The following is a 27,500-nucleotide window of genomic DNA, read 5'->3' on the forward strand; positions in this document are numbered from 1 at the left end:
CCTGTGACCTGGGCCCAACCACAGCCCTGTGCCTCACCATGACCGTACAGTCCTCCGAGCCGCTGGCGATGACTTCGTCATTGTGGGGACACCAATCGATGTCCAGGACGGGTCCTGTGTGTCCACACACCGTCGGGTAGGCCTTGTCGATGCGGCCCGTCTGCGGGCATGAGAGGGGCAGTCAAAGGTGAGCAGGAAATGTCTGTTCCCTCTGACCCTGACTCAGTGGCAATAAAGAACTTTCTCCATCTGTGCTAACACCTCTTTTAGGCAATAAATCTGGATTATGACACCTGCCCAGCAGTGTGGGGATGGGCAAGATACAGAAAGGGAAGTGAGCAGAGAGGCCTGGAAGGTGTGGCCAAGTCTCCAGTCCTTCCCCCAGCCCTGATGGGGCCCACCTTGCTTAGGGGGAGCACCAGGAAGGCACCCCCGCCGCTGGCCTCCACGATCACAGCCAGGAACTTGGGATTGACAGCGCAGAAGGTGCTGTCCCAGGTGACACGGGACACTCGAATATCTTCATAGCACTGGTCATTCTTGACCGGCTGTCCAAACACGTGCCGGAATTTGCTCTGCCGAACCACTTTGCGGAAGGACATGTCTGCAGGGTGGAGAAGCTTCGATCACCCCTCACCCATCCCAACAACCCCCAACCCTCCCAGGGCTGCACGAAGGGACGTGGGGAGGATGCAACCGGGTCATGGTAACCCTCTGGGCTTTCAGTTTCCCCAGTTACCGAACGGGGTCACAGGTGCAGACCCTGGCTGCCCCCCACCAAAGGGGCATCTGAGGTGGGAGGAGTGCACTGACCCAAGGCCCACACTGCTGAGTCCCCAGGGGCTTTGCAGGACCCTACGCAGGCCCCTCCCTGGCTCTGGTATGTGTGGGGGAGGTGGGAGGTGCCGAAGCCAGGGCAAGCTTAGCTCCTCTGTGGGTCCTAGTCAGTTCCAAGCAGGCTCCTTCCTGCCCAGGATTTGGAAGCTGGGTGATGGGGAAAGGTCTCCAATGTGGAGCCGCGCTAGGCCCCAGTTCTGAGCCCCAGGGAATGTGCAGTGCCTGCAGGAATGCGCAGGGAGCTGCAGGGAGCCCCAGGCCGGCCCAGGGGGCCTTGCAGGACTGGGGGGCGGGGGTCAGGATGCCGCTCCCGGCCGCAGAGCATCCCAGGGCGTCCTCGGAGCGGGGTCCAAGGTGAACCTGGGTGGCGGGAGACGCTGGGCGGCCACAAGGAGTTGGGGCTGAGGGTGGCGCGCCGCGGAGGGTAAGGGCTCCTCGGACTCGCGACCCCCCACCCCAGCCTCCCGCGGCTCCGCCCCCGCAGCCCCGCCCGGTCCCCCGCCCGCGCTCCCAGCTCCGTCCCGCTGCGCTCACCGGGGACGCCGGGGGATGCGGCACGGGCCTCGGGCGGCTCCGGATCCCGGCCTCTGGGAAGCAGGAAGCGGGAATCAGGAAGTGACAGAGGAGCCGGGGGCAGGGGGCGGGGGGGGGGGGACGGGGGGCGGGGCGGGGGCTTGCGGGGGCGGGGCCGAGGTCACGCGCGGAGGGGCGGGGCGGGAGACTGCGAGCGGGCCCCGGAGGCCCCGAGCGCGGAGCTAGGGGAGCGCAGGGGCGGTGCCTTGGCGAGCCCCGCCCCTCAGGCGCCAGGGTCCCTCCGGACCTAGGGGCAGAGATGGGGTGGGGGTCGGACCGGAGGGGCCGTAGGTGCGGGGTGCAGCCCTCCTGCAGACCCCGGCCCCGTCCCGGTCCTGCTCCTCTGGCGGTGCCCTCGGGAGTACCAAGATTGCATGGAGCCCGCCGTGCCAAGCCCCCATCCTAGTGCATACTTCTGGGTGCCCCAGTCCACCCCAAAATATAGTATCTCCAAAATATAGTATCCAGTCTGACAGTCGGTATATTCACGTGCTTCTTTTTAAAGGTTACAGAAGTACACGCACGTGATTGACAATAAATGCAACACTGGTGTTTTAAGGGGCCCGTGGAAGGTCCCAGCCAACCCACTGTTTCCGATGAACACCTCTGGGGCCTCCTGGGCCTCGTTATTAAAAATAGAAATGGGGACAAGCCCCCTGCCATATTCCAGCCTAGTGGTCTGTCTGCAGATGTTTTCCTCCTGCTGGCCTCCTCAGATCTACCCCATCCCTGTCTGTGTCCCACCCTGGGGGGACTTAGGTGTCCCTTGGGTCTGACAGGCAGAATCTGTCCCCTCTGCCTGGGGTTGGTGTTCCTGGGACACTGGCCATCTCCCCCATTCCCCCCTGAGGCTGGTGTCCCTGGGGCACTGGCCATCTCCCCCATTCCCCCCTGGGGCTGGTGTCCCCGGGGCACTGGTCACCTCCCTCATCTTCCTTGAGATGATGGTCAGGGTCTCTTTCCCAGAAGAAAAGAGGTAGGTGGGAAGAGGAGGGAAGAGCAAAGCCAGGAGAAGTCTTATCTGGGGCTGCAGGAGGCCCCACTGTGCCTTACGCAGGCTGGGGCTTCTATCCTACTCAACCCCCTTCCCATTCCCTGATGAGGAAACAGCTCAGAGGGGAGGGGTGCCTGCCCCAGGTCACCCCACCAAGATTTAGTCCCCATCTGTTTTGCTCCAAAGTCCTTGCTTTTCCCTCTGTTCCACACACCCTGGGACAGGCAGACCCTTCCAAAAAAGGACAGGAATGAGGGTGATTTGGAAGAGGGAAGGCAGCCACTAAGCCTCTCTCTCCACTGTGCCCTCCAGGCAACAGCCAGGGGCTGTCTAAAGCCCAGACCAGATCTCCTGCCCCAAACCCTCCCCTCACTCCTCATTGCCACACTTGAAATAACGCCCATAGTCCTTGCACCCCCCGCCCCCATACATTACCTTCTTCTGTCCTCTCCCTGCACGTGGCCCAGTGACACGGAGCCTCCTGTCCCTGAAACAAACCACCTTCTTTCCCACCCCAGGGCCTAGGTACATCCTGTTCCCTGCATCTGGAAACTCTCCCCCCAGGTTGTGAAAAGGCTCCATCCCTCACTTTCTCTGGGTCTCAGACCACCCCCCTCACTGGTCACTGTCTGCCCCTTACTTGTTCCTCCTGTATCCTTCTTAATCACCATCCGATGTTCTATTATGTGATTATTTGTGTAGTTGCTTTTTGTGTGCCCCCCCACGAGAATGTAGCACTTTGTAGAGGGCAGCCCTTTGTCCTGTTTCCCGCTGTACCCCCTGCACCTAGAATGAGACCTAGCGCACAGCGTGGGGTCAAGGCCTGTACGCTGAAGGAACGAATGAACAGCAGCCCTGAATGTAGAATTGAAAATGTTCATATTCACAGCTCAGAATAAACGGAGAAGGGGCGAGTCTCCCAGAGGGCAAGAGGAGGCCCCCCTCCCTGGGGTGCTGGGGTGAGGCAGACGGACTGTGGAATGTCAACCTCTCTGGCCTTGTGCGCATGCGTCCTCTAACACAAAACCCTCCTCTGGGGTCACCCAGCATTGCCACGGCGCACTGTGCTTTTGTCCCTGGGCCCCGTTCACGACAGCAGCAAGGGGACCACTACCACACCATTCTACAGAGGAGAACACTGAGGTGAAGAGGGGCTAGCAACCAAAACCCAGATCTCCCTGCCCCTCTCCAGACCTCCGGCCCTGCCTGCTGCCTTTTTCAGATGCAAGCAGACCTGGAAGGGCCGCTCAGAAGTCTGTCTACCCCTGCTGGTCAGGGCAGCTGGTCAGGGCGGCTCTCGGCTGCTGTAACTCACGGCCCTGGGCCACTGGCAATGGCAAAGGGCCAGGGGTGGGGGGTGGGGGAGTGAAAAGGGGGAAGGCCTGATGGTTTTGGAACACAGGGGGTGAGGGAGGCTGGGTGTGGGGGTGCGACCAGAAGAGAGCGCTGGTGCGAAAGGGAAGGGGGGGGCGAAATGAGAACTTCAGCGCTTCCTACTTTTTCTTGCGGTGTCTGCAGCTTGAAAGGGAAGAGGGAGTCTCTCTGCAGGGAGATGCTACGTGACCTCATGGGAGCCTGTACCCTTTCCGGAGCCGCTGGTCCCCAGAGCTCTCTGTTTGGACATCCTCCCGTCTCTGCCTGTGGGCTGAGTGCATAAAAGGGGCTTGGCTGGGGGAGGGACCGGGGCGCTCTAGATACCGCGTGGTAGGTGGCGGGGGCAGGTGGACAGTAGTTGAACCCTTGAGTGGGGGGGCGGACGCCGAAGTCCTCTGGAGCCATCCAAGGCACAGAGTAGGCCCCCCGCTCTCTCAGGCCCCCCCGGGGTGGGGGTCATGGGCACAGCTGATCTGCCCCAAAGCTCGGAGGCCCCCAGAGGCCCAGGCCCGGTGGCGCCTCCTCCCTCCGACTCCAGCCCCTGCAGGGACATGTCTGGATGGTGATGAGGGAAGAACTTCCATTCACTGAGGCCCTACTGTGTGTCAGGCCCTAGCTGAGTCACTCATACGCTTTCCGACCTAACCCTCACCATGGCGGCCGCAACAGAAGCTCAGAGTCCCCGGCGCCTGAGTGGACTCCAGGCTTGGCAGCTCCGGCCTCTGCTCCCACTGCCTTGCGAGGGCAGCCCGCCGGCCCCAGTCTCACTGCCTGTTGGGGGCAGGGCCCCAGCCGGACTGCATGGGCTCCTAGGGCCCCGGTTCCTGCGGGCTCCTTCTCTGCAGGGACTTCCTCCTTTGGCGTCCTTGCCCCAGAGTTACCCGGTGAGACAGGGAGGAGAGGAGGGAGGGAAGGATCAATGGGAGGTCAGCTCAAGCCCCGGGAAGTCACCCCTGCTGGCTTTCTCCCACAGGGCTGAGGCTAGGGGGAGACTCTTGGTGGGGTCCAGGCTGCTGGGGGCCGAGTGCCCCCCACAGGGGAGCATCGGCTCTGGCTATTGGGCCACTGGGGGTAGGGCAAGCGTAGAAAAGCGGAATGGAACCTAGGTAGGGACGAGACGCTCACGACAAACTGCCTGGGACTTTCTGGTGCTTCATTTTCACTTCCCCAAAGTCCTCCTGCCAGGCCCAGGGGACTAGGTGGGGTTTTCCATGATGACTGCCTCCACAGCTCCCCTCCTCTCCGACTGGCTGGTTCGTCTGTCTCCCTCAAGCTCTTCCACTACCCTGATGGGCCTGGGCTTTCCTGGACCCTCATGTGGGGCCTGTTCCAGGGGCCTCCTGTGGGGGGACATTGCTGGGGCTTTCTCCGTCAGAGGCAGGAGGCACTGCTGGGTTCTCAGGGGCTTCTGGGGTGGGATTTGTGGATGGAGCAGAAGAGGCTTCATCGCAGGGGCTGGGGGCTGAGCTGGCAGTGGGTCCGGGGGTCTGGGCCTTAGGGCTCACTTGTGGCTGAGCCACAAAGTCCAAACGGGGCTGAGCATCATGGTTCACTTGCGGCTGAGCTGAGGAGTTCAGCTGAGGCTGGACCACAAAATCTGACAGTGGCGGGGCCACAGAATCCAACTGTGGCTGTGCTGAGGGGTCCGCCTGTGGGGGTGCCACAGAATCTAACTGTGGACGGGCCACAGAATCCAACTGTGGCTGGGCTGAGGGATCCGCCTGTGCGGCGGCCACAGAATCCAACTGTGGAGGGGCCACAGAATCCAACTGTGGCTGGGCTGTGGGGTTGGCCTGTGGCTGGGCCATGGAGGTCACCTGGGGTTGGGCCCCAGCCATGGGCCCTGGCAAAGTCTGAGCCCCAGAATCCACCTGGGTCTGTGGCTCGGCCGGTGAGAAGCTGCCGGGCCATTCTTCGCAGAGAGCGTCCGCGAAGGAGGAGAGCACGGTGCGCAGCAGGGCCCGGAGGTCGGCGCTGGCCAGGAGGCAGAGGAATGGACTGAGGCAGCTGTCGAGCAGGATCAGGTAGTCGGAGTAGACCAGGGCCTCCCAGAGCAGGTAGCCGGGGTACACGTCCCACAGGAAGGCCAGGTAGAGCAGCTGTGCCAGGTGGTAGGGCAGCCGCAAGACCACGTAGGCCGACAGGACGGTCTTGGCCACACGGGCAAAGCCACGGCGGGCTGCGGGCCGTGGCTGGTGGCGGCAGCAGGTCTTGCAGGCGGCAGCCTGGGTGAGCATGTGGCAACCAAGCAGCAGCAGGAAAGGCAGGAGCCCCCCCAGGACCTCGAGCATCCGCAGCGGCAGCTCCTCGCTGTCCCAGAAGTCGAGGCAGATGACCCGGTCGTACCACCAGACCGCGGCCTCCGGGAAGACCAGCCAGGGCACGCTGAAGAGCGTGGCCAGCACCCAGACCCCGGCGCAGAGCCAGAGCGGCAGGCGGGCCGGGCGGTGCCCCGGGTACCAGCGCGGGCACAGGGCCAGCAGGCAGCGGTCTACGCTGAGGGCTGCCAGCAGGAAGAGGCCGGAGGAGTAGGACACGCCCCACAGGAAGTAGTAGAAGCGGCAGGCCGCCGTCCCCAGCGGCCAGTGCCCTCCGCGCTGGATCTCCAGGATCTGGAAGGCCGCCGCCGCCAGGAACAAGAAGTCGGAGAGGGCCAGGCTGAGCAGGAGCAGGGCCAGCCGCGTGCCCGCTCCCTGCCGCGCCTGCGAGCCGGCCAGCCACGCCATGAGCCCGTTGGCCGGCAGCCCCAGGAGCAGCAGGGCCACCAGGAAGACCGTGTCCCAGACGCCCTGGGGATAGTAGTCCTCATCGTCCAGCTCTGTGCGGGGCCCGAGGCCAGCGGCTCCCGGGTCGGCTTCCATCGCAGTGTCCGTCTGACGTCCCCAGTGTGCCGTCGGCCACAGAGCCGGTGCCTGATGAATCAGGGAAATCATGAGGGGCTGAGTATGAGAGAGAGGGTCCTGTGTACCTCCAGGCAAGTCACTGTCCCTCTCTGAGCCATCGTCATCACCTTCGGGTGGTTAGCCTCTGCCAGGGACTTTAAATAGATGACCCCACCTCGTCCTCTTACGACCCATTTTACAGGTGAGGAGAGGAAGGTTCAGAGGGTCAGTGACTTCCCCAGGGTCAGAGACAGCACAGAGGCACCATTCTGCCGCACGGAGTCCCAGTGCGCCCAAGTAGACCTGGCTCACAAGCATATTTTTAAAGCTGGTGAATGTTTTGTTCAAATAAAATATTACAGTGGCACTCCCACGTGCACTAGAAGGGAATGCTCAGATTAAAGGAGGGGGAGCACCCCTGGGGCTCCAGGGAAGACAGTTTGTGCGAACTGCTTGGTCAGATCGCTGCAGCCCCTTTCCATCTGGTATCCTGGGGTTCAAGTGTTTTCAGATTCTGAGAGGGGGAGGCTCAGGGTCCCACGGGTCTGTAGGAGTCCCAGGAGCCTGGGCCAGAGGAGGCCCTTCCCCTAGGCAAGTGCGGTTCACGAACTCGGGGCCGGCGGGGGGTGGGGGGAGGTCTGCAACTCAGGCCAGGATGGCTGTCTTGGAAGCAGCCCGAGCCTCGTCCTCATCCTCGACCCCCACCTGTGGCCCTGTCCTCATTCTCACAGCTCAGGCAGAAGGTGGTCCTCTGAGGACAGACGGAGAGGAGTAGGGGGCTCAGCAGTGTGATGAGGAGAGGGTGGCTGGGACCCGAGAGGCCTGCTGCCCTTCCCACCAAGCCCCCACCTTCCCTCAGGCCCCAGGGAGTTTCCCTCCGAGGGTGGGAAAGCGCTGGTGGCAGCCCTGAGTCAGGGGAGGAAGGAGATGGCTCCTGCCCGTGGCCCGTGACTCCAGCCCCTCAGCCTTTAGCCCAGGGCGTTCCTCTCCCCTAGGGCTCTTCCGCAGGCAGACCCCACTCTGCAAGCTCCAGCCTCTACTGGATCAGAGCCCTGGGCTCCCCCGAGCCCCAACAGGTGAGGCCTGGCTTACCTGTGAGGTGCGGGCTGCTGGCTGGAAGAGCAGGGCGTGCCTGCCTGCCCAGGGGTCCGGCCATCCGCAGGGCCCCACGCCGGCGGGGCCTGTTGCATGGCGCCTGGCGGCGCTAAGGCGGCAGGCATGAAACCCAAGCTGAGAAGACATCAATCATTCATGGGGCTGCTTGCTGGGAAACCCTAACCCCGGCTTAGCAGGGCCAAGTGACCAGCCAGGCCACCCCATCCCTGACAGAGCCAGATGGCTAAAGCCTCCTCACCCTGGGCCCCCCGCAGGGTCCGCCGCCTCTGACCTCACCCCCATGCCCCTTACTCTGGCATTCAAGGCCTCTGTGATCTGGCCTCGCTTCCTCAATTTCACACACCCTCCGTCTCGGCCACGATGTGCCCCCATGGCTTTCCCACCTCCCAGCTTTTGCCCACACTCTGCCTCCTGACATGACGTCCCTTGTCCTCTCTGGATTTGGGGACTGGAGTCGAGGACAAGGAGTCCTCGACTCTTCAGCAATATAGCCCCTATTTTATAGAGAAGCCGACTGAGAGGTGAAACTGCCAGGCCTCCCAGCTCATAAGTGGCAGGGCTGGGGTCTGAAGCTCATCGCAGCCCCGTGTCCTGGCACCCCTGCGGCTGAAGACAGTTCTCTTCACCCGTCTGGCTCTGCCCCCAGGCAGAGGGCCGGGATTAGGGCCTGGGCTGCCTGCCTCACTTACCCTAATCCCCCTCAAGTCCCGATCCCAGGCCATCAGCTCCTAGGGTAGGGGTGCGTAAGCAGCTTTATGGTTCCCGAGAACCAAGGTGCTCCCCGGTGCTGCATCTCTGAGCCCCGTCGTCCCTCCCCACATGGCCACGGAACAGGCAAGGGGGCAGCATGGCCCAGACCTGGCCCCTGGCCCTCAGAAGCCTCCTGTGGGGGTCGTGGCTTCCAGGAGTGGTGCTGAGGGCCTCCCCTTGAGCAGGAAGAGGAGCAAGAAGGAGAGGGGGCTCCGAGGGTCCCGGAAGGGTGCTGGCGGCTCTCAGGAGCAGACCCCTATTCCGGGCCCTGAGGTTCCAGGGAGCAGCAAGAACCCCTCTGGGACTGGAGGAGGACAGGAAGGGGCAGGTCCTGCAGCCCCTGGGCCAGCCTCCCGTCGCCAGTCCCACCGGCATCGCCCCAGCCCCCAGCATGATGCTGCTCAGAAGACGTACGGGCCCCTACTCAACCGCATCTTCGGGAAGGTCAGCTGAAGCCCGGGCTGGGGACAGGTGGGGGGTGGGGTGGGGATCACACTTGTGCCTTTGGACTCGGCCTCCTGCTATCTGCTCCGGACCCAGGAGTCTTAGCCATAGGGGTAGGGTTTCTGCAGTTTGGGGAAGGGTCGGTCTTGGGCCAGCCTGGGGAGTGGGCAGAGCTTCAAACCCATGATTCTGGGAGAGCTCTGGCCCCTGGAGGAGGAAGGGGGGGTGGTCACCTCTTCTCCGGAGGCCCATGGGACTTCAGCTGCCTTCTCCTGCCCTTGTGGGACTGGCCCTGCCCAGGCCATCGTGGCCCAGGGCTGGAGGAGGAAGGATGGGTCCCAGGGACATGCCAGACTGTGTCTCTGCAGGACCGCAAGCTGGGCCCTGAGGAGCTGGATGGTGAGTGGCCCTTGCTGGTGGCAGTGGCGGGTGGGAGGTGTCCCCGAGCTGGGCTGCCTGGGCCTGACCTCCCTCCCCTGCAGAGCTTCAGGCTGCCTTTGAGGAGTTTGACACTGACCGTGATGGATACATCAGCTACCGGGACCTGGGCGACTGCATGCGGACGCTGGGCTACATGCCCACCGAGATGGAGCTCATCGAGGTCTCCCAGCACGTGAAGATGCAGAGTCAGTGGCTGACCCCCACTGTCCGGGGCGGGGTGGGGCGGGGTGGGGCGGGAGTCACCTGGCTTTGTGCCAAGGCTGGGCAGCACTGGTCCTCTCTGAATTTCGTGGTTTGGGGGATGACGAGGAGGTGAGGGGAGGTGTCTCTGGCAGTCTGCTGGAGTGATGGTGGGAGCGTGTGACAGTTTCTGGGGCATTTTGACCATCTGACATTAGCCGTGTCAGATACAAGGATCACGAAATGCAACAGTGAGCCAAGAGACCCTTGGGGCTCGGCTGAGGACCCTCTCTTCTCTGTGAGAAATGTGATAAAATGCTCCCTGCTGGTACGAGCCCCCTGGCTCTCTGTCTCTGTGTCTCTCTGACCTTCGTGAGGCCCCTGAAAAGAGCCTCCCGAGGTTCAGTGAGGCCTAGTGTGACCAAACCCTGGCCTTTCCTTGCATTAAGTGTCGGATGGGCGGGCACTTGTGTGATTATCATTAGCTAATTTGTCAAATATCAGATTCCCTCCATTCCAGGACATCTGCATTGGCTTTCTCTATGGTTTCTAAAATGGGATGTGACTTACAACTGATGTGAACATTAAGTGCTTTGCTTCTTTTCTTTCCCCCAAAGCTGCTGTTTGGCCCTTGGTGCTTTTTATAATTGATGGCTCCTTAGACTCAAGGGACTACATGGGTGTGCTCCTCAAGGGGCATTCACTGCTGCCCATGGGGTCCCAGCACGTAAGAGCCGTGAACTGCAACCCCAATAGCACCCAAGAGTGGGTCGTCTCATCCTTGCCCCAGGATGAGGAAGGAGGATTCGGGAGTCACCCAAGGCCATGCGCCATTGGCAGCAGAGACAGAGTTTGAACCTGGGGTTTCCTGGTTCCAAACCTTGGTCTCCTTCCCCCACCCTTAGGTGCTTCACTGAGAGCACCCAAGCACCTCACCCCGCCATCCCCGTGGAGAACGGGGCTCCAGCCTCCCCCCCGCCAAGGGCTTGGACGCTGGGTGTTCCTTCCCGGATGCAGAGGGGGGAGAAGCTGGGGCTTGCGATGCTTGTGGCGTCCCTCTGGGGCCCAGCCCTCCCCACTGTGACGCTCTGCCTGGGTCCTCAGTGGGTGGCCGCGTGGATTTCGAGGAGTTTGTGGAATTGCTGAGCCCAAAGCTGAGGGAGGAGACGGCGCACATGTTGGGGGTACGGGAGCTGCGCATCGCCTTCCAAGAGGTGTGGCATGTGGTTGAGGCGGGTGCTGGGTGGGTGGCTGGACAGCAGACTTGCTGGCCTCCCATGCAGGCCAGAGAGACTGGGGCCCTCAGCGTCTGGAGGCCCACAGCCCTGCAGATGTGGGGCTCGGCCCAGGGAGGGGTGGGAGAGGGTCCAGCTCACTCTCGGCTGGGGGATCCACCCAGGAGACTTCCTGGAGCACGGGCCTCCATCTCAGCCTGGGAGGGGGTGAGGGCTTGGATGGGTGGAGTTGGGGCGTCCAGGCGCAGGATGTGGCAGGGTGGAGCCGGCTCCAGGCAGAGCCAGCTTTGGGTGGGAGGGGCTGAGCCAGGCTGCAATCCTAGTTTGACAGGGACAGAGATGGACGGATCACAGTGGCAGAGCTGCGACAGGCAGCACCAGCTTTGCTGGGGGAGCCACTGGTGGGCCCCGAGCTGGACGAGATGCTCCGAGACGTGGACCTCAATGGCGATGGCACCGTAGACTTTGATGGTGAGTCTCCTTCCCAGACAACCCCCACCCTTCCAGCGCCCAGGATGAGCCCAGCACCTCCTGGGGTCCCTGACCAGGACCGGCCCACGCCCTGCCCCTTCTTTCCTCCAGAGTTTGTGATGATGCTTCTCACCCACTGAGGCTCCAGAAGGGCGGATGCGTTGCCCCCTGGCCCCAGGCCAGCAGGGTTCGTGCTGTACACCCTCCCCATGGGGCCCCACAATGGAAGAGACTCAGCAGCCCCCAGACTTCTTTGGAACCTTGACAACATCTGGCTGGAGAGTTGCCTTGTGACGTCACCCACCCACTTATATCCTCACCTTCCTCCCACCTGAGCTGCCTGGAGGAAACCTGCACCCGGCTGCCTATCATTCTCCAGGATGAGCAAGATTTGGATCTCTCCAGACCCTTGGGAGGTAGCATGCTCCCTGGCACTGCAGCATTCAAAGACAGCGGGACAGAGTTGGGGGGATTCTGGTAACATGGGGAATTGGGAGGGTGGCTGGGTGCCTCTCACTACTTGTGAAAAAATGTAAAAAAAAAAAAAAAGCTTAACTTGAAAGAAAGCCAGGGATGACCCCAGGTACTAAAGACAAAGCAAGAACTCAGAGTTGGGTGGTGGGAGAGAGGGGACACCATGGGGGCCTCAGCCATGGAGAGAGGTCCGGGAGCCTGGGCTCTGACACTTATGAGTGACAGAAGGCCTGTAAGAGGCTGAGGAACAGAACATGAGCCCAAGTACCTTCCAGGGTCTCAAAAGGCTACCCTGTTCTTGAAAAGGGGATCAAAATATATTTCCACCCACCGGTCCAAGGAAGTGGCAAGGGTACAGACGTCCAGGGCCTTCAGTGGAAAAAGCTACCCTAAGGAACCTGAAACTCAGGCTTGCACATTAGGCAGGAAAGCTGAAGAAATAGGGAGAAACTACTGGAAGGGGACTCTTCAACCTGGGACGCAATGGACTTCAGCAAACAACAGCCCTGTCACTTCTGAAGATGAACTCATGACAAAACATTACAAATCACGTAAGAAAACAAGTCACCATGAGGGGGACTAGGCAGACGCAACAAACGGGAGAACCAGACCCCAAAGTATAAGTAATAGAACAATCTGAAAGGGATCATGGAGTAAATGCAAGCAAAAATGAGATGAAAGAAGGGAGAGAGGCCGATATGCAGTAACAGGATAGTACGAAACAGAACAGGAATATTAAAAAGAATGACCCAATAGAACTTCTAAAAATAAAGGATATAGCCACTGGAATGAAAAAAAAATCAAGGGATAAGTTAAGCAGCAGATTAGACACAATTCAAGAGAAGATTAATGAACTGGAAACTACATTTGTACTGGCAGCTACAGAAATCACTCATAAGGTAGTAATGAGGGATAAACTAACGGAAAATGTTACAGAGTAGTTCAAAGTCATCAGGAGTCTCAGAAGGAGAAACTATACAGAGTGGGCATAAGGCAATACTCAAAGACATGATGCCTGAAATTTTTCCGTAAAGGCTTCCACAAAGACAAGCACCCAGATCAAAGGTACCCACTGGATCCTGAGAAGGAGAAATAAAAACAAATGTATATCTAGATGCATTCCGGCAGAACTGCAGAACGCAAAAGGAAAAACCCTATAACCAACTCAACTTGAGACAAAAGTCAGATGACTTACCGAGGAACCGCAGTTAGGCTCTGTGAAGACTTTTCCTTGGCTACAGTAAGTGCCAGAAGACAATGAAATAAACTGGTCATCATGCGGGGGAGAAACGATCTCTGGCCAAGAAGCCTATACCTCACTGAATCATTATTCACGAATGAAGGCGAAACATCAACTTTTTTCAGGAAACAAAGGCTGGGAAGAGTTTCCCACCCACGTGCTCTTGCTGAAGGGATGGCTTCGGTAAGAAGGAAATTCTGACCAGAACGAAAGCAGAGTACGTACTATGTTATGGTCAGGAGAGCGATCAGTACACATATTGGTGGCTCTAAAGAAGCATTAACTGTAAAAGAAAAAAAAAGGGTAATTTGTTAAAAATAAAGGAGGAACTAAAATAATAGACAAAATAAGACGGAAGATGGGGGGGATACTTTAGACGTGCCGAAATCTTTTTCTCGTCTTTCCTAGAGGAGGATAGATTCACTGATCAGCTTTAGAGTTTGTTAACCATTTAAAAGTAATCATTAATGTATAGAAACAGAGATAGAATGTTTTGTTCAACAGTCAAATCCATAGAGGAAGAAAAGAGGGAAAGTGAAGAATTCTTGATTGAACCAGTAGAAGGCTACAGAAGAGAGGAAAAAAGTAAAGAAAAACAAAGTCCATGAAAACATTAAAACAGAAGATAGGAAGGGGCGCCTGGGGGGTTCAGTCAGTTGAGTATCCAACTCTTGATCTCAGTTTCGGTTTTGATCTCAGGGTCACGAGTTCAAGCCCCGAGTTGGGCTCCATGCTGGGCATGGAGCCTACTTAAACAAACAAACAAAAGATAGGAATAATCCTTAAAAATAAAAATCCCAATAATTATGAGCAGATCAAGTTTTTGGTTAAAAGAGAGTCTCAGCCGCAGAGGAAAGTTTCAATATTAGACTGGGTTTCCTGTGACTGACAGAGACTCCAAATAACAATGTTTAACAGTCAGAAGTTTAAAATGGATAGAAGTTTATTTCTTAGGTGAAATCCAGCTGTATGCTCTTCAAGGACCCAAGCTCCTGCTAGCTGCCCTGCCATTCCTGGGGTATGCCCAAGTTTGTTCATTTCTCAGGTGGCACGGAGGAAGCAGGAATAAAGAACAAAGGGGGACAGAGAATGTGAACCACTCATACCCCATTAGGTAGGGCTCCTCACCTGGTACAGGTAGCTGCAAAGGATGCTGGGAAATGTGGTCTTTATTTGGGGCGGTCACATACCCAGCTTAAGACCAGAGGTCCTTCTACTGTAGGGCAGAGAGCAGACATCAAAGGGAAGATACCAGGCTCTTCCCCACAGCTGAGTGCAGGATCTAAGACACATTCAAGCAGCATAACGAGAATCGAAAGGCCAAAAGTGATGGCTTGGAAAACAGATTTACTAGGACAAAATGAACCGAAGGAAGCTCGTATACGTACGGGCAAAGCACACAGAAATGGGCTATGAGGCAAAAACCATTAGGGATAAAATGAGTCACAGTTCACTAAGGAAATCGAACGTTTCTCGTCCGGACACAACTATCCATGTATTTTTCAACTAAAAAAGTTACATTTGGAATTTAGATATTCATTCTTCCTGGAAGATAGCGTTACTGTTAATCGAGTTTGGATTACATAAATTAACCAGCAAAAATCAAGCACATTGGTCATGTTGACACTTTAAATGTTGTGATTCAGTGTTCTGTCAGTGTGTTCACATAGACCAAGGGTTGGTCAATTTTTTCTGTAAAAGGTGACAGCGTAAAGATTTTAGGCTTGGAGGACCTATGGTTTCTGTCACGACTGCTCAGCTCTGTATCCCCAAGCAGCCATGGCCAACACAGAAATGAATAGGTGTGGCTGGGCTGGAAATTTAGTAATTAATTGACTAAACTTGATTAATTGACACCGAAATTTGAATTTTATCTTTTATGTGCCCCAAAATATTATTATTCTTTCACTTTTCCCCCATTACTAAAACATAAAAACCATTTTAACTTGGGGACCACATCGGGTCTGGGCTGGGACGGTCACTTGCTGACACCTGCTGTAGTCTTATAATATGGAGACTCACAACTTCTGGAGTAACTTTGTTAAGGTTGTGGAATGACAAAAAGTCATGAGCAAGTAGCGACTCTGTATTAATTGCCTATTTGCTCACAATGCATGGTTTTCATAATTTTCCTTTTTTCCTATGTTTGTTCTGATTATATTCATTGAAATGTAATCCTATGTCTGATTGATCCGGTAATACAGATTGTGGGCTTAGATTCTGTATGTTTTTATTTTACTTCTCCAGGTTTTATTTTATCTTGCCAAAGTACTAGTCCATGATGGATTAGTTAGAGAACCACAGCTAGTTTGAGAACCACTGATTTAGGAATTCGTGCATCCAACTGGTGCCCTTGAAAGTGCTTTGACTGGGGGCTGAGGGTGGGAAGTCTGGGTGGGCCAGGAAAGCAGGAGTGGGAGAAGGGGTCTGGGGGCTAATTCTTTCAACAGTCACAGAAATCTAAAGACATTGCTCTGGCTGCTGCAGAGACAGTGGAGGCCAGGCCAGGTCATCTTCTCAACGGCACTCATGGTTCACTGGGGGAGACAGACTGTACACATCTGAGTATATAAACAGGATCGACCTCAGCCCAGTCCTAGAGCCAGCCCCTTGGTGGTCAGCTGGGGAAACACATGCTCTGCATCCTCTCCTCTCCTCTCCCTCCCACGCTCAGATGTCATGGAAGCCTTGGGTTATGTTCCTAACTCTGCCCTTGGGCGAATCAGTCTCTCTGGACTTTGGTTTCCTCATCTGTAAAATGGGGCTAAGGTGGTGATTATCAGAAATGATGTGTTAAGTGCTTAGCACAGGACCTGCTGCCTTCTACGAACTTGATAAACGGTAGCTATTATGATTTCAGATTTCAGGGGTCTCAAAGCCTCTGTTTCCTGGCTCTCAAGATTCTGAGATGCTTGGATTTTCCAAAAGTCTGAGATGGTCTGTTTCCCATGTTCTGTGGTTCTAATGAGGTTCTGTCATATGGGCCTTGTTTCTTATTGTTTTTGCCCCTACTTCTCCCAATCCCAGCCCTTGGGAAGTAGGGCAGTGGGCGGAGAGGGCTGGGCTGCTGCCTTGTCGTGGCCCACATTCGGAGCTGGCTGTGGCAGCCCAGGGCCCCAGAGCCAGGCTGCAACCAGGATACCAGCCTCCAGGCCCCTGGCCTGCGTCATCTGAGTGCCCTTGGCCAGGGCCGCCAGGGGGCAGGCACCAGTGTTGCAACTCCAGGTAGAGAAATGGGCAGGGCCAACTCTGCTAAGGGCTAGGGGAGACGGGAGGCTGGAAGGACCTCCAACAGGCTGGCAGGACAGAGTCCCAGGCCCAGCTCTGCCCCAAAAGCGCAGGAGCAAGTCTTAGACCATCAGGACTGTCACGGGTACAATGAGAAGATGGGTGGTCCCGGAGCCCCTCATCTTCATCAGCCCTTTCCTCAGTTTTTGCGGGAGGGGGGCTGTGGCCGGGCTGGTGGGAAAGGAAGATCAATGGTCTCTTCTGGAATGAAGTACATTCTTTTATTAGCACAAAACACCACCAACCCAGCAGCCCCAGGGCCCAAGAATAAGTTAAGGCACAGAACAGGCCAGGGGCGACTTTTCCAGGCCTGGGTATCGGGCAAACTTCCTGAGCAAACTTCCGAGGGGGTTGGAGGCTCCCGGGTCCCGGAGTTCTTCCCTGGAGATGAGGGAACCGGGGCGGGGCGGACCCGAGGAGCGCCCCTGGGGCCGCTCGGAGGCGAGGCTGGTTCCCGGCCGCCGGCCCGCGGCTCACTTCTCGAAGTAGGGCAGGTAGAAGAACTGGAAGCCCCGGTGGCCCTTGACCGCGCAGTAGATGAAGATCACGTGGTAGACTGCGGGGCGGGGCCGGTCAGCGCCGAGGGCCCGCCCAGGGCCCGCCCCCGCCCCGCCCCGCCCCGCCCCGCCCCGCCCCGCCCCGGAGCCCATTCGCACCTCCGGGAACCAACAACAGGAAGCCGGGCACAAAGAAGATGGCGCTGGAGACACCTGCAGGAGGAGGGGCCGAGTCAAGGCTGGGGGGCACGGGGCGGGACTCAGGGGTCACAGCCCGGGCAAGTCTCTCCGCGGTAGAAGGGGCCGTTTCCTGCCAGGAGGGTGGAAGCAAACTTCCGAGAGGGCTGGGGGCTCGCGGGTCCCGGAGGAGTTCTTCCCTTGAGGGGACCCCCGCTGCCTGCGGAGGTAGGAGGGGGCGCTCACCTGGCGAGGGGGCCACCTCCAGTCCCACGGCGATCAGGATCAGCACTGCACACAGATGGAGCCGCGAGGGTGAATGCGTGAGGAGGGGGCGGGCGCTGGGGGCGGGGCGGGGACCTCCACCCACAAACCCCATTAAGGCTTAGGCCCTAGGAATAGTATTCCCCACCTGAGCTGAACGTTCCCTAGCCAGACACACTTCCTGGGAAGCTCACCAAGCTCTGTGTTTTCAGAGCAGGGCACCTGGCAGTTCCTGGGAAATGTCCGAAACCAGATTTCTCTCTGCTCCTTGATGTGGTCTTTCAATCAACAAGTATTTATGGAACACCTGCTGTGTGCCTGGTACTGAGAATCCCACAGGGAAAGGCAAATGAGGTCCCAGCTCTCATGGCCCTTCCCTAGTGGCACAGCCAACAAGAACCTCCAAGCTACAACCCCAGTGATCGGGCTGTGGTAGGGCCAGATCAGGCAGCAGGGGAGCCTGTGGCATCAGGGAGGGGCTTCCTGGAGGCAGTGGCAACTAAGTCGAGCAGGCGTAGCAGTACCAACAGCAGGAACATTTAGTTACCACTTACCAGGTGCTGCCAGGCACTGGGCTAAGCTTGTTAACCTGAACTGCTTAATTGTCACCGTGACTGCATGAAACAGGTATGATCATCCCCATTTCACAGAAGATGAAACTGAGGCACAGAGAGCTGCATTCAGAAGGAGGAGGAGATCTGACTCGAGGCTTTGCTGTGGGCATGGTGCAGGCAGAAAAGGGGAGGAGTGCTGTAGGCAGAGGGAGCAGCATGGCAAAGGCCCAGAGTCTGGAGGGAACTTGGGGCTTTCTAGGAGCTTCCCGATTTTGGCAAGAGTGGAGAGGCAAGATCCCAGGCTTGAGGAGTTTGGCAGGGCCTGAAGACCCGGTGAGGGATGTGGACTTTGGCTGAAGACAAAGCCAAGTGTTGGGGAAGTCATGACTGGATCAACTTTTCAGACCCAGAGAAAGTCCGGGGTCCCAAGTTAGAAAATGGGATTGGGGGAAAATGGGGGGGGGAGCCGGGCTCTGTAGCAAGGGGGGTGATATGGCATGGAGGCTTGAGGGGCCACCATGGACTGCTATGGAATTTGTGCCCTGCACAGAGCACCTCAAAAAGGGTACGGATGGGGGCTGATACACTACCTGCCCCCTTGGTTTAGGGCTGGGGGCCCTGCCCACTCAGATGAGGCGTCTTTTTCTAATTCCTACAAAGGCCCTTTATAGGTCTATGGAGGACTCCAGGCCTGGTAATGTCCGTGATGTGGGTTTAAATCCCAGCTCATCTACTTCCCAGTTGAGGTCTGAGCAAGTCCTTTTATCGGCCTGAGGCTCTGTCCTTACTTCTGAACTGGGATGGTAATAACGCCTGCCCTCACGGGTACTGAGAGAGTGAGATGGGGTAAGGCAGGTGGCCAGTGTGACCAGTGCCCAGCTTGCAGAGGCTGCTGGAGAAGCGGTGGCTCCCTCCCCCGCACACAGACACCCAGAGCTCAGGCAAGGCTGCTGCTCAGCTTTCTGGCCAGGGGACTTTGACCATCCTGGAGGAGGGAGAGCAGCTGGGCTGTCCTTATGGGCCCTTCTTGATCCCAACCCTGTCCTCTCTGGGGATCCTGAGTCCTCAGCCCCATAGAACGAGTCCGGAAACATCTGGCTGTGAGATGTGCCTGCTCTGGGCAATGGATGTGCCCAGCGAGGGGCGGGGAGAGGTCCTCATCAGCGCTCAGACTCCAGAGAAGAGGAAATGACAGGTGCTCTGGGGATCGGGTTTTCAGAGTATCTCTGAGCACCTGTCCCTATGCAGGTTCCGGGTCATGGCCCTGTCTCTCACTTGCCGTGTGACTTCTGTAGGGTGGGAAAGGAAGCCTACCCTGCACCTGGCTCAAAGCAGGCACAGAATAAATGGTAGAGCTGTTACTCTTCTGCTCCCTGATGGATTAAATGGGCTAAACTAAAAAAAAAAAAAAAAAAAAAAAAAAAAAAGAAGAAGAAGAAAGAAAAAAGAAAAGTTTGGAGCACCGAACCAACTATGTGTAATTTCCTGGCTGTGTGACCAGGAGACTGGGTGCTCAGTGTGCCAAGGGGGATGCAGAGCCGGCACAAAGGGAGGACGGACCCCTCATGGGGGTAGGCAGGGGACCCTCAGGGCACTCACCCAGCCCCAGCAGCAGGAGCAGGAAGGAGGCCAGCACTACCCGGCGGTTCTTCTGGATCAAAGGGTGTTGAGTCCAGCTGGGTGGCAGGAGAGCAGGATGGGTGTGAGAGGTGATGGGAGCCCACCTCCCTCCTGTTACCCATCCCCACCCAGAGGACTGAGGGAAAGCCCGTGCCGCCCGTCCTGGGGCACAGAGCACAGAGGCTAAAGCAGGGCAAGGCCTCACCTGCAGCAGGCATGGTAGGAGCGCTGGGTGCTACTGCTGATGGTGCTGAAGGACCACTGGGAGCTGCGGATGGACGTTCGGCTGGAATCCCTGCAGGCCAGGTGGGCCCGGTGAGAGGCAGAGGAAGCAAGGAAGGGGTCACGATGATGTGGTGGGGATGGTGCAGGGACGAGGGCTGGGTATTCCTGCGGGATGCGGGCACTGACAGGTGACAGGGTGACGAGGAAATCAAGGGCTGGGGTCTCTGCAGGACTGAGGGTGGACAAAGGCTGGGGATTCAAGCTTGGGATTCCTGAAGGACAGGTGACCTGTGGGAAGGTAGGGGCCAGACCAGGCTGGGGGTTTCTTCAGGATAAAGAGCCTGGTGGGGGTGAGTGGGTGAGGATGGCACTGGGGTAGGGTGACCCTGCAGGATAGGGGAAACCCATGAGGGGAGTGAGGGTCAGGCTAGGAATCCTTGTAGGACAGGATGTGAGGGGGCTGAGTGATGTGAGGTGGAAGACTGGCCAGGGACCTGGGGGACAAGAGCTAGAAGCATAGGACTAGAGGTACAGAGTGGGTCCCCACCTGGCCCTGACCTGGTGCTGACTCCCCCATCCGGCTCTGGAGAGGCCTGGGCTCCGTCTTCATCATTCTCCAGGTTCTATTCCAGAACACATGGCTCAGAGGGGTTATTGGACCCAGGCCCTTCCTACTCCCGTATCAGGGAGAGGAGGAGAGCAAGCCCACACAGCTGTTTGCCTGGCTGCCTGACAGCTGCTCACCTGGCCCTCCACCCTCCTGCAAAACGGGTTTGATGATTCACAGAAACCGAAACCCAGAAGGAGGTGAGTGCTGGGGAGTGGGCTAGGGGGTGGGGGGCTAGGGAATGGCAGGAGCCACAGGGGCTGGTTGAGGGCTTCTAGCATGGGTCCCAGGGCCAGGAGTTCGCCCAAGTTTGGGAGTCAGGGTAGAGCTTTCAGAATGGTATTTCAGGGGCCCAGTATAGAGGCTCTGGATTTGGGGTGCCAAGGAAGGGCAGAAACCCATGGTTTCCACGTTTGGGGCACAGGAATCTGGTACAGGTCTCCAAAAAAAGGATCCTAGAGTTGATGGACGTCCTCTAGGGAGAATGGAGATTTCCAGTTTAGTGGGAGTCAAGGCATGGGCAAGGATTCTTCCTGTGAATGGGGGCCTCCAACGGGGTTGGGGACTTCTAGAACAGAAGAGGGAGGAGTAGAAGTCTCAAGGGTCTGCTCCGGAGTATGGGCAAGGTCTGGATCAGGTACAAAGAGCTCTCCAGCCCAGGGTGATGGGGGGATGGGTGGGTAAGTACCCAGGATGGGTGGGGGCGCCGGGTGGGATTTCCAGTTGGGCTTAAGGGACTTGCTCCCGGGTTCCGGTTCTGGGCTCTCCAGTGGTGGCTGGGGACCAAAATCAGAGCTGAGAGGGTCTGGGCAGGTCCCTGGATTAGTGGCCACGTAGGGTGGGGCCTCTAGACAGATTTTCCCTTGAGCTGGGGTTCTCCAGGGTCCGGCCTGGGGTCCCGCGCCGACCCGGGCTGGGGTTGAGGTGGGCCGGGCCGTTCACCTGGTAGCGCAGCCGGGACTGCTTGTCCTCGTCGGCCACCTCGAACCGGGCCCGGCGCTCGAAGTGCAGTGGCCCAAAACGGGCGACCCCGCTGAATTCGGGCCCCGGGCCCGCGTCCTCCAGGGACAGCTCGAAGGCGTCATCGATGCTGAACTGGGGCCGGGCGGCGCTCATGGCCCCGGCCCGCTCAGGCGCCCCTTGCCGCCGCCATCCGAGCCCGCCTGCCCCTCGCGCCGCGGTCCCGCCCCCGCACGCAGGCCCCGCCTCGGGCCGTAGTCTTGGGAGCGCGACCGTCCGCCGCCCCGGCCGAGGCCCCGCCCTCACGTAACAGCCCCGCCTCTGCTCGCCCGCAGCAGGCCCGAGCTGCCGAGCGCCGAGCCGGCCAGTGGGCGGGGCCTCCTTTGGGGACCGCGCCGGGGCCGCGGCGCCTCCCAGCGGCCGCCTCCGCGAGCCACAGCGGTCGCCGCCCTCGGAGGCAATCCCTCGGTCTGTGCCATGGGCTTGGAGGGGTCTAGGCGCCAGCCTACCGGGCCCGAGATGGGGCCTTCTGCATCCCAGCCCGCGCCTCGAGTGCTAAGGAGACTCCTGGGACCAGACTGTGTCCCCACCTTGACTCACCGCGGATCTGCACGGGATGGATAGTCTCACCACCGCAGATGTGGAAACTGAGGCCTGGAAAGTTTATGTGGTTTCCACTCCTCCAATCCAGTCTCTACTCAGCAGCCAAAGTGATCTTTTAAAATATATCTGATCTTTTTCTCTGTGTGTTATTTTTTAAAAGACTTATTTATTTATTTATTTATTTATTTATTTATTTATTTATTTAAGAGAGCGTGAGCATGAGCTAGCAGGGGAAGGGGCAGAGAGAGAGAGAGAATCCACAAGCAGATCTCCCAGGTCGCCTGATCCCAGGACCCAGAGTTTATGACCTGAGCAGAAACCGAGAGTTGGCTACTTAAGGACTGAGCCACCCAGGTTCCCCTCTCTGTGTGTTATTCTTAAGTAAGATAAATAAATAAATAAAATAAAAATTATTTTTTTAAAGTATGAGGCTAAGTCATTCTGTATAAAACCGTCCCTTGGTTTTCCATTGTGGTTGGAATAATATCTGAGCTTTTTTTGACTAAGGCCCACAAAGCTGTGAAGGCTCTGGTCCCTGCGTCCCTATCCAGTCTCATCAAGCTTCTTCTGGCCGTCTTTCACCCACTCTGCAACACAGGCCAAACTATTCTCATCTTAAGGTCTTTGCAGATGCTGTTCTCTATACCTGGAAACCACTTATCCTTGCTCTTTCACAACTAGGTCTTTGTCATCTGTGTCTCTGTTCAAATGTCACCTCTCAGAGATGGCATCCCTGAGTATGCAATCTAAAGTCAGTTTCATGTGACACAGCACTTCCCTGAACTTAACTTATTTCACATGGTTTTATTCACCGCTGTGTCCACAGTGCCTAGAACAGTGTTTGGCTCTGAGTAGAGGCTCCTTAAACATTTGTGGATGAAATGAATGAATGAATGCTTTCCCGATATCCCAAATGCAGACAGGTGGTAAAACTGGACACCCAAGCTCACCTAGCTCCCGGGGTGCTCTTCCTCCACCCAACACGCTTCATTGTATGACCTCATGGACGGAGTCGAATCAGCCCTGCTTCTCAGTTTACGACACATCACCACGACGAACTGCCCCCCCTTCATCCTGCCCGGTTCTCTTCTACACATGGTTTTGCTCCTGTGTGGATGTGTTTGCCATCTGCAAACATGGTGTCGTGTATAAAACTCATTCTGTTGTTTACGTTTTTGCATTTTTACACTCAACACTCATGTTTCCGCACGCATCTCATTTGTTGCTTCCCCCAGTCGTATGTAGTGTGCCGTGTTGAGCACCCAGCACTTTTGTTACCCACCACACCCCTTGGCGATGCACACTTGGCCTCAGTGCCCTTGCAGGACTTCCGGGCCATGGGGTACAGGCACCGTTGACTTCACAGAGCACCGAAGATGCTCTCCTGGGTGGCTGAATGAATTGTCACACTCACCATGAGGGTTCTGGTTTTCTCTTAGCACTTGGTATTCCAGTTTTCAAATGCTTACTAATCTGATGAATCTAAAGTGGTTCCTAATTTCCATCTGGGCTCTCTGACAACTGGGGAGTTTGAACAGCTCTTCATGCCCTTGGCAGTTGTAGTAGTTCCCTCTTCTGCGGACTGTGCTGATCTGCATGTCTATACCCGGCTAAGTATCAATGCGGTGTTGTGCAGATCTCTGCCCTGGCTTTGCCTGCTTACTTTGTCTAAGCTTCCCTTAGTTAACAATGCCCGGAGTCCTGGCACGGAGTGCAGGCTGGCGCATCCTTGGTGAGCGCAGCCTTGGCTCCTGCTGGGCCCCAACCTGCGGATGATGGGGGTTCTCTACCAGCACTGCTCAGGAGGGGCTCCTGCGACGGGCTTCTTCCTCCTCTCCCACGCCCCGCACTCTCCGTCACTGACCGGCAGGGGGTGCCCCAGAACTCTCCCCGGGCTCGCTTGAGACACCTGCTGAAGTAGAATACTGAGGGGTTGCAAGGACTCTCGGCGCAGGACCGCCCCACCTGGTTGCAGTCCTGCCTATTTCGCCAGCGTCAGTTTCAGCTGTCTTTCTTTCCCACTGCCGCATATGCCTTCTTCAAAGGAGCTGCAGGGGATCCGCACCCCCTGCCATCTTCTACTCGGTTCTGTGACAACTCCAATTCCGGTTCTCTCCACATTTCTATTTGAGGCCTTCTCTGCAGCCCGTGGTTTCGGAGGACAAGGACCTGAGACTTTCCAGGAACTTCTAACCCTTCTGTGTGTCTCTGCCTCCTACTTTCTCGTTTGTAGGCTTCTGCTTTTTGCGTTGCAGAGCCCCTCCTACAAGGATGAGAAGAAAAGAAAGAAAAAGAAGAGAGAAATAACCACTAGGCCAGGGTGGAGATGCCCACGGGGCAGTTTCCCGTTGGACCCAGTGTGAGGAAAACTGCTCAGAACCCACATCTTCGGGAGCTTTAGAAACACACCAGCAGCAGCACACGGGAGGAAGACGCTGGCAGGGGCCACATCACACCCTCACCTTCTGAGGACGCCGCACCAACTTCCATCGCGGACAGGACCAGACCAGAAACTGCATAGGCTTGCAAGAAACATGGTCTGCTTGGCATGTTCGTGAGTCATTTGACCCACAAAATACATGTGACCGAACCCTTGACTCGTGATTTTCTGCGGCACATCACTGACCAGCAAAATGAAGAGTGGGATTTTTTCAGGCCAAGATTATGCCTCTTTAACATTCGTTAAAAACTAAAAACGGTATCGTGTTTTCTTGCCCCCACCCCTGGAGGAAAAGTATTGTGTAAGAGGTTTTTTCCCCCCCAATTAATTAATTCATTTTTAAAAAAGATTTTTTAAAATTTATTTATGTGACAGAGAGACAGCCAGTGAGAGAGGGAACACAAGCAGGGGGAGTGGGAGAGGAAGAAGCAGGCTCCCAGCGGAGGAGCCCGATGTGGGGCTCGATCCCATAACGCCGGGATCACGCCCTGAGCCCAGACGCTTAACGACTGCGCTACCCAGGCGCCCCTAATTCATTATTTTTAAAGACTTTATTTTTCAGTAATCTCTATACCCCACACGTGGCTCAGACTTACTACCCTGAGATCAAGGGGTCGTATGCGCTACCCACCGAGCCAGCCAGGAGCCCCTGTAAGAGGTTTAAACTTACTTTTCGTCACAGGTCAGCCCTGGTATGACTTTCGGTCAGAAATGGGTGAAACTGAAAGGTGTTTTGTTTCTGTCTTGAACGGGTCAGCCCAGAAGAGATATTTTTTAACACTCCTTATTTATCCTCTTTCCAAACCTTAGTCTTCTATGTTTTTTTAAAAAAAACTTATTATTATTATTTTTAGTTTTTTTTAAAGATTTTATTTATTTATTTGAGAGAGAGAGAGAGTGAGACAGCACAAGCAGGGGGAGTGGCAGTGGGACAGGGAGAAGCAGAGTTCCCGGTGAGCAGGGAGCCTGGGGGAGGGGGGGAGGCTCAATCCCAGGACCCTGGGATCATGACCTGAGTCGAAGGCAGATACTTAACAGACTGAGCCACCCAGGGGCCCAGTCTTCTGTGTTTTTACAGACCACCTGACGTAAGTCCCTTTACCTTGAGGCCTGGTATCTCCAACCTGATCTGAAAATGTGTTTCCTGAGGGATGATTTTACCCTTCCTCATAGTTTCATCATCCTTCTAGGCTTGTTCTCCATCGAAGCGAAGGGGCAGCTGGGCCCCACACGTCTGTTGTGGAAATCTAGGATCTCATCATGGTAGTGCTTGGTGTTCCTTAGCTTCCTCTGAATTCATACTCAAGGCCAACTCAAAACACAAACACACACACACCTGGAAACACACATGGAAAATGGAAACCGTTCCTGTTCGGCTTCCTCTTTTTGTCTGTTTGGCTCACAAGTCATGTTGGTCTGATTGTTGGCAGTATTCCCCGAGTCGTGTGTCTGGTCCAAATAAAGGTAGCTGCTGACCACTGCCTGGTTTGTTCTGTGGACGAGGGGCTAGAGGGCCCAGGATTCCCTCACAAGGAGTTAGACATACACTTGCTTCAAAGGCACTTCAAAGGCAAAAAGGTAGATCAAGCCATTTGAAAGCAAAAATTTATTGTGTTTCCTTCCAAAGTTTTGTGAATTTACAAGAAAGAAAGAAAGAGAGAGAGAGAGAGAAAAAAGAAAGGATAAAAATTTACAGACTGCTCAGTTCAGGCTAAGAAGGCAAGAGGGGGAGAGCCTGTGGCCACTTGGCATCCCCAGCAGATACGACTAACATGGGAGACAAACTCTCCCAGATTCGTTTGCTGCTTTCAGAGATGCTGTGTTTCTTTACACACCATCTCTCACGACATACTTGGGCCATTAGTCAGATCACCGGAATGTGACTGAGGTGTTTTGGGTTTGGTTTGGTTTGGCTTGCCCCTGCTATAAAACGAAATTTTCAGTTCATTTCTGAAAAATAAATTGGTCAATAAATTCATTTCGTTCTGCTTCTACTTTACACACAAAGATTCATTAAACGAGAAAATAAATGATCCTCGGTTTTATAGGTTCAAGTCCATCGGGTTTGTGCTCTTTGAGTTTTGTTTGAAGTGTTTCCTCACCCCAAGATCACAAAGCTATTCTCCAACACCATATTCTCCTGGCCTGATAGTTTTACGATCTAGAACAGTGTTGCAACAAGGTAGTTCACGGACTCTGGAGCCAAGCTGCACTGGAATTTGTCTTCTTACTAGTACTGGGAATTTGGAGGGCCAGGGCGAGGGTGAAAAACTCAACGGGACATCAAAAGATGAAGCAAGCTCAATAATACTTTCATGCACTATTTTTAAAAATAAAATTGAAGGCAAATATACATGATGAGCAAAATATCGAAATTTTATTTTATTTATTATTATTTAAAAAATATTTTAGTTATGTGTTTATTTTAGAGGGGCACCTAGATGGTTCAGTTGTCTGAATGAGATGGTCAAGTGTCTGACTCTTGGTTTCAGCTCAGGTCGTGATCTCAGGGCCCTTGGATCTAGCCCCGTGTTGGGCTCCGCATTGAGCTTGGAGTCCGCTTGAGATTCTCTCTCTCCCTCTGCCTTTCCCCCCCTCAAATAAATAAATAAATCTGTATGTATTTATTTGAGGGGGGTAGGGAGCAGAGGGAGAGAGAGAAACTTAAGCAGACTCCATGCTGAGTGCAGAGCCCAACAAGGGGCTCAATCCCACTACCCCGAGATGATGGAAACCAAGAGTCAGAGACTTAACCGACTGAGCCACCCAGGTGCCCCCAAATAGCAACATTTTAAATAAAGACGCAATTTGACTTTGCATGACTCATGTTACTTACCTCCTTGTCCAACCTTGAGCAAGTTATGTAAACTCTCTGTGCCTTAGTTTCCTCATTTGTCAAATGGAACTAATAACAGTATTTCCCTCATAGTGTTAATTTAGGATTAAATGAGTCACCACATGGTAAGGAGCATAGCACAGTGCCTGGCATGTATAAACACGCGATCCATGTTAGGTATTACAATTTATATTAAGATCCCTAACCCTACACACTCTGTGTTTGGCTGTGGTACAAGAAGGGATCCATATGTATTTCTGTGTGGAGTGAGCCAGTTTTCCCAGCATCCCCTACCAGTCAGTTCTTTCTCCCTCTGAACTGTGGTGTCACTTCTATGGTATATCAAGTATATAGTTGTTAACATATATATCTATTTTAAGCTCTCTTTTGGGTCCTTTGGTGTGCTTGACTAATTCTC

General features: G+C 55.8%; 3 protein-coding genes across 10 annotated transcripts in view; 1 reads left to right on the top strand and 2 right to left on the bottom strand.

Annotated features, from left to right (window-relative positions):
- Positions 1-1,480, bottom strand: part of CORO1B (coronin 1B) — a 6,790-nt gene extending 5,310 nt beyond the window's left edge. Inside the window, exons 1-3 of the mRNA XM_040639514.1 lie at positions 1,372-1,480; positions 402-604; positions 38-160 (exon numbers count right to left, since the gene is read on the bottom strand). Coding sequence (XP_040495448.1) covers positions 38-160; positions 402-602 — 324 coding nt within the window. The 5' untranslated portion in view covers positions 603-604; positions 1,372-1,480. The remainder of the gene's footprint in view (positions 1-37; positions 161-401; positions 605-1,371) is intronic.
- Positions 1,481-3,272: 1,792 nt separating this feature from the next.
- On the top strand, positions 3,273-13,232 carry CABP4 (calcium binding protein 4). Of its 4 annotated transcripts, none has more exons than XM_040639521.1 (9): positions 3,811-4,662; positions 5,678-5,802; positions 7,656-7,736; positions 8,682-8,970; positions 9,339-9,369; positions 9,453-9,596; positions 10,696-10,805; positions 11,150-11,297; positions 11,375-13,232. In XM_040639521.1, exons 1-9 carry the CDS (start codon positions 4,432-4,434, stop codon positions 11,560-11,562), a joined length of 1,347 nt encoding a protein of 448 aa, XP_040495455.1. In that variant the 5' UTR covers positions 3,811-4,431; the 3' UTR covers positions 11,563-13,232. The 4 variants fall into 4 exon arrangements, 3 of the variants coding, with proteins under 3 accessions (XP_040495455.1, XP_040495456.1, XP_008707301.2); XM_040639522.1 differs by having other exon boundaries at positions 3,812-4,662; positions 5,699-5,802; XM_008709079.2 differs by having other exon boundaries at positions 3,836-4,662; positions 11,409-13,232.
- Positions 13,233-16,501: 3,269 nt separating this feature from the next.
- On the bottom strand, positions 16,502-21,456 carry TMEM134 (transmembrane protein 134). 5 transcript variants are annotated; one of them, XM_040639524.1, is made up of 7 exons: positions 21,186-21,455; positions 20,195-20,259; positions 19,617-19,817; positions 19,391-19,467; positions 17,220-17,264; positions 16,956-17,009; positions 16,502-16,855 (listed from the first exon to the last, which is right to left on the bottom strand). In XM_040639524.1, the coding sequence occupies exons 1-7, from the start codon at positions 21,357-21,359 to the stop codon at positions 16,773-16,775; spliced, it is 699 nt and encodes a 232-aa protein (XP_040495458.1). In that variant the 5' UTR covers positions 21,360-21,455; the 3' UTR covers positions 16,502-16,772. The 5 variants fall into 5 exon arrangements, with proteins under 5 accessions (XP_040495458.1, XP_040495459.1, XP_040495461.1 ...); XM_040639525.1 differs by having other exon boundaries at positions 19,617-19,801; positions 20,184-20,259; XM_040639527.1 differs by having other exon boundaries at positions 19,617-19,706; positions 21,186-21,453.
- Positions 21,457-27,500: the final 6,044 nt, after the last annotated feature.

Source organism: Ursus maritimus, unplaced genomic scaffold (assembly GCF_017311325.1).
Source record: "Ursus maritimus isolate PB19 unplaced genomic scaffold, ASM1731132v1 scaffold_23, whole genome shotgun sequence".
In the NCBI taxonomy this organism is placed as follows: Eukaryota; Metazoa; Chordata; class Mammalia; order Carnivora; family Ursidae; genus Ursus; species Ursus maritimus.